This window comes from Cyprinodon variegatus, unplaced genomic scaffold (genome assembly GCF_000732505.1).
Source record: "Cyprinodon variegatus isolate N-32 unplaced genomic scaffold, C_variegatus-1.0 Scaffold246, whole genome shotgun sequence".
In the NCBI taxonomy this organism is placed as follows: Eukaryota; Metazoa; Chordata; class Actinopteri; order Cyprinodontiformes; family Cyprinodontidae; genus Cyprinodon; species Cyprinodon variegatus.
This window is the reverse complement of record NW_015150699.1, coordinates 476,807-482,526: the sequence shown is the minus strand read 5'-3', so window position 1 is coordinate 482,526 and position 5,720 is coordinate 476,807. Positions and strand designations below refer to the sequence as shown.

At 37.3% G+C, this 5,720-nt stretch overlaps 1 protein-coding gene across 20 annotated transcripts in view; it reads right to left on the bottom strand.

The window, feature by feature from the left end:
• The window catches only part of nrxn1 (neurexin 1), a 321,828-nt gene that overhangs the window by 180,100 nt on the left and 136,008 nt on the right, over positions 1-5,720 (bottom strand). For all 20 annotated transcript variants that reach the window (XM_015382002.1, XM_015382006.1, XM_015382016.1 and 17 more), the window contains one exon: positions 91-294. In XM_015382002.1, the coding sequence (XP_015237488.1) occupies positions 91-294 (204 nt within the window). The remainder of the gene's footprint in view (positions 1-90; positions 295-5,720) is intronic.

Genomic DNA, 5,720 nt, shown 5'->3' with positions numbered 1-5,720 from the left:
AACGTAAATAGGCCCTTTGGAACACATATCTGAGTGCTGTCAAGACGGATCTGCTTTGCTGCAGCCAACTGTGAGCCTCTGAGGTGTTACCTAGATTGACGGTGAGACGGACCCGTCCACTTTCCAATTCAAGACGCAGAGTGTCAGCAGAGTCCCGGGACGTTGTGGCTATCAGCAGGCCATAGGCCCGTTGGGAGCGGAATCGAAGAGACACATCTTCAGCCTCTGTGTGCATAACCACTGGGAGCTGGACTTTCATAAACTTACTGCCATCGTAACTGAGAATGGTCGCCTCTGCAGAGGGAAGAAGAAAGAAAACATGATGAGTGAACTGTAAAATAGACTGCAGCAATTTTATGGAAAACCAATGACCACGGCTGTCAGTTCAGTGTAAAGTGATGTTGTATTTGTTGACAAGGTTTAGTGAGGCGACCTTCAATCCAGTCTCAGAGGAACGATGAATCGATGAGTTTAAGAGGCAGAGGGAGAGCCGGAGTCTCCCAGCAGTGAATGTGAATCTAATTCCAAGACAGATGCTGTCTGTGTTTATTCAATGAAAGGTTTTCACAACCAGCAAAATTGGAGACTTATTTTGATAAGTGATGATCCCATGTACAGTGGTGTTGAAAGCATTTACATCCACCCTCCAGGAATGTCCTATAAATTGTGGGCCATTAGAGATGCAGTGGAATGATGAGACAGCAAACAACTTACAATTAACAAACTATTAAAATTCAATACAGTTTCTTTTTTCATCCAAACAGGGTCAAAGTTAAATAAACAAACAAAAAAAGTGTTCTAAATTATGGATACATACTCAAGAAATCTTACTATTAGAAATAGCAAAATAGCAAGTTAATTTACAAACTTGCTTTTTAGGTCTTGGTTTACACATTTTTGTCAAGGCTGAGGTGGGGGCATTTTCAGACTCTCATGGTTAGCCTTTTTCTTTTTTTCATTCCAAAACCAATTTTGATCTCTATTTGAGATTATGTAACACCAATATGCAACTTTTTACAGTCTGACATAATTTTTTTTTTAGACAAAAGTAAGTTGTTAAGGACATTCAAGAACAACCAAGAAATCAACAAGCCCCAAGCTTGTGAACATCAATAAAACATTGACACCCTCCACAGAGAAGCATGTTTTACATGGATATGGACCAGGGTAGTGCCAACCAACAGAGAAGAGTCTCTACCTTCAAACTCTACTGAAATTTGATACTAAATTAAGATACCAAGTCCATTTGACCACTATTTGGTCAGAGATACAGTACACTTTCAGAGGTCTAATGTGGCTTTTAAACATAAGAATATTGTACTGTCTACAAAGCAATGTGGTGCTAAAAGTGTAATCTTTTTGGCTTCCTGTGCTAAATCACTTTACAGATCTAAGTCATTGTGACTGACTTCCTCATAGCTAAAATAATACTGATTTATAAAGTCAGTATCATTTGCTGTAAGGTTATATTTGTATTTAATGATTACTCATCATAAATAAAAATTATATATATTTAGGTTATATTACATTTAATTATTTTGACACAGAAACGTCCCAAAGAAATTCTCACATTTACACATAGAAATATCACCCTTTTTTATTAAAGTATTGCATTTATGGTGTTTTTGGCTTTCCATACCTTCTGCAACCTCAAGTATTCCTTTATATAGACTTCTCCCTGTGTGAAAAGTTTAAATTTGAGCTCAAAAGTGTAAGTTCAGAACCTTTCTTTAGCATGTCATGTTCTACAGGAGGATATTCTTTTTATTCACAGCTGTTTACCATATTAATTTTATTAATATTGATTCTAGTTATTATAGGATGCCTAGAACACTGCTTGCCTACTAGGGGTATAACATCTATAGAGAACCTCTCCTCAAAGCTAAGACATTTTCTTAGGGAGCTCATGTTAGATATGTTTTAACGACCGGTTTTGAAAAGCCAGTAAAACTCTTATATAATTGCATTAATTTATACAAATTATGTTCTAGTAAGCAGGCTGTTACTGCAGGAGTGTTTGGAAAGGAAAGGTGCAGCTGGAGATGGAGAGCTGTAGAGAGCAACGGGGGCAATAGGGTACTAGTGCATTCACACCAACCTCATGACCACTTTCTCATCACACAGAGCCATGGTGTCACATCATCCCTTGGGATGACTCTGTCACATTCCTCACCCAAATCCAATTTCTCCATGCCCTCCTGGGGCATGCTGCATATGATAGGTCATTTGACAAACAAGTACCCATTGCTAAACCGTCTGCTTCCTGCCAGGCAGCTAAAGCAAAGAGCTGTTCAGAAAATGTTGCATGATGTGAAATGAAAACTGTAAAAGAACTGATTTGAGAATTTATACATGGAAAAAATAATATATAAGCAATATTACTAATGTAATGAATGGAGATATCAGTTGCTTTTTGGATTAAAGAAAGCACTAAACATCTATCTATGACAGTACTGGTAAACAATGACAACCAGCAGAACAAATCAAAATGATCTTATTTACCACCTCATAATTGCTAAAGTGCTCTCATTAAACTGTAAACAAGCAGGGAAAGTCAAATAGAGTGTGGAATAATCAAATATCTTGATTATGCAGAAAATGAGCTCATCTATACCCTAAATTGGCTCTGCAGCTTGTCATTACTGCTTAACTTAATTTCCAGCTGCATGCAACAAACATCATTAAATCTGATGAATGGGTTCATATTACTACGAAAAGAAACATCTTTAATGTTCGAGATGAAAATATTCCTGTTTTCTAAACATACAAATAGGGAAATTGTTCTACTCAAATACATAACAGTGACATCATTAATCCCTGCTGCATTGACTATGGAACTTTATCCAACATGTTTCCTCCACTAAGATTAATTTAATAGATTTTCTACAATACATTTAATGAGAATGCTACTGCATAAAGATATAAAAATATGAGGAAAGACCTGTGAGGGAATATCACCTAATGCAAAGTGAGCACCTGTCAAAAATCCAATTGTGCAGGCCCAGTCATTTTTAATGCCATCCCCATGTTCAATATAAAAATAAATTGAGGGGACAGGAGCAGCAGCTTCTGCCTGTGCCAACTCGAACTGAAAGCTACCGCAGGGAAAACGGAGTGCAGCAGACTAAACCAAGTGTTTATTTTCTATCCCATAAAGCACAATGTGGGACAATTTTCAGATTTTCTGATGAAGGAGTAGCTGGAGTGGGAGCTTTCTTAGAGAAGGCGGGATGGCTAACAAGGGAGGTTCAGGTAATCACAAACAGGAACCCAGTTGTCTTCTATTGTCCTCCAAGGAGAGCTGACTCTATGAGAAAAGATAGATGTCAGCTACATGTCAAAATTCCAGTGTCCCTGAGCAACAGGGCACTGGGCTCAGCCTGATTCAAAATGTGCAGGTAAAAGAACTGCTGCAGGGTTTGGAAAATAAATCTACACAAAAAAACAATAAACAGCAATAATTGGCTTTGGTACATCCTGCATATTCAATATATACTTTGCTGTAGTCTTCTTTTAAAATCACAGCAGATATTTTAGAAATTGCCCTGCCAGGTATTAAAACACCCTATGTGCTAAGAGAGTTTCAGGGAAACAAATTTTTACCTCTAGAGACACAGGCAGCAGCATAATGACCCACTTTAGTTATGAAACCATAGAACATTAGCAAATTCTGTTTTTCTGTGACTTTAAAGCAAAGTAAGATTCTATCCATTTACAATATTTGGAATGATAACTTGAACATAGTCTCTAAGGGCCACATATGTTTTAGGAAAACAGTCCCATACTGTATGGGTCCTGCTAAAACAGTGGTTACCAAGTGTGGGGTGCACACCCTAGTGATGTCCAGAAGTCCTTATAGATCATCCAGTTTTTATTTTGTATTTTATTGATTGCAATATAATAATATTATAATATAATAATATTACACAGTAAAGAAACAGTTAAATATTTGAGTTAAATTAACAAGCTTGTTTTTTAAAGGTGATTGAAGTTAACTATTGAAAAATTTAATTTATTGCAGATGACTTTGGCTCAATAAACTGTTGAACAGGTTGGTTATGGGTGAGGGTGGAGGAGGAAGCCTTGAAAGCCAAAGGGGTCTCAAGTAGAAAAGTTTGGAAACAACTGAGCTAAAGGATTATTTCTAATAGACATTGATCTCAGTATGAGACGATATGGAAGAATAAGACAGTACTGGTACTGTCTAATATGGAAGAAAGCATAATATACATAACTGAATGGATATGAGGGGTACAGAAGTTCACACCATAGGTATTTTATGTGTGCTCTAAATGTATAAACAACTGAGTCGGCATAGGACAGAAGTTTACAACTCCCTTTTTCTAGGGTCAAGGTAAATTAAAATCTTTAAGGGGAAAGTTTCAGTCAAGTCCCAAGTCTTATAGATTGGGATCTCAAGACCCTAACAGGTGATTTAAACATTTTCTTATTAAACCCATGTCCATGACCCATATCTACAGTAACGTTGCATTGTCGGATGTTTGGATTCCAAACCTATACTGTGTCATCAGGCCTAAATAAAACACCTTTTTCTTTGATTCTGTCAAAAATCAATTCACCATCTGAAAAACTGCACCAAGTTCTTGGTCTTAACGAGTTGTCCTTACATCAGCAAATGCACCTGCTTTTTACACTTATCAGTTAATGCAGCTCACAATGATGGTTTGTTTTTGCCATACTTGCACAGTGTGCAATTTTTTTATGTACTTGTTTATACCTAAAGTGAAATTAATCACAGCTCTGCCTTGAAATGACCGATGCCAAGATGATGAGAAGCTGTTATAAACTTCATAATGAACTCCAAATGCCTGCAGATGGCTGCAGCAAGTCTATTTCTGTTAGGTAAAATGTTTGTCTGGTTGTGCCTAGTAATTTGCCATCTCTGATATTTTTGCTTCGAAACAAAAATACATATGTTATATGCATATTTACAATTTGCAATTTACCAAGGTTTGATACAACAATGTTGACTAGAGGGAACTTATTTTTTTCTGAATTTCCAAAAACAGAAATAACAAAAAATATTTCTATTATATTTTATGTCTTTACTCTGTGTTTCTTTCAATTTCAGGTGCCACACAGATGAAACAGGACTGCAGAGAGGGCCTAATGGCGAAGCTAAGAACGACATCAACTAAGAACAAATCCAAACAGACCACCGCTACCATCAATCTTCCTCTCCAAGGTTCACTCATTGGATAACAAAATTGATAATCTCTGACTCAAACTCTTTTCAAAAAAGAAGATTAGTAACTGCTGTGCATGATTCTGACAGAGTCTTGGCTTCATTCAGCAATACCGGACAATGCTATTAACCTGGAGAGGCTAACCTTATACCATACCAATAGAAACAAAGAACTCAGCATTTAGACTCATGGTGGTGGGCTTTGTTTGTACATCAACAACAGCTGGTGTAAAAATGCTAGATCGACCGCCAACTTCTGCTCTCCAGACATTGAGTTTCTGATTGTTAACTGCAGACCGTTCTATCTGCCCAGAGAGTTTAGAGCCGTTAGCATTATTGCTGTTTATGTGCCTCACAGTGCCAATACTAAAGAGGCCATGAAGACTCTACATCAGGCTTCCATCTGCATACACAGAGGTCATTTTTATCATGGGCATTTTAATCAGGCCAACTTGAAGACCGTGCTCCCTCATTTCTACTAACATGTGGACTTTGCAACTCGGGATGATAACAC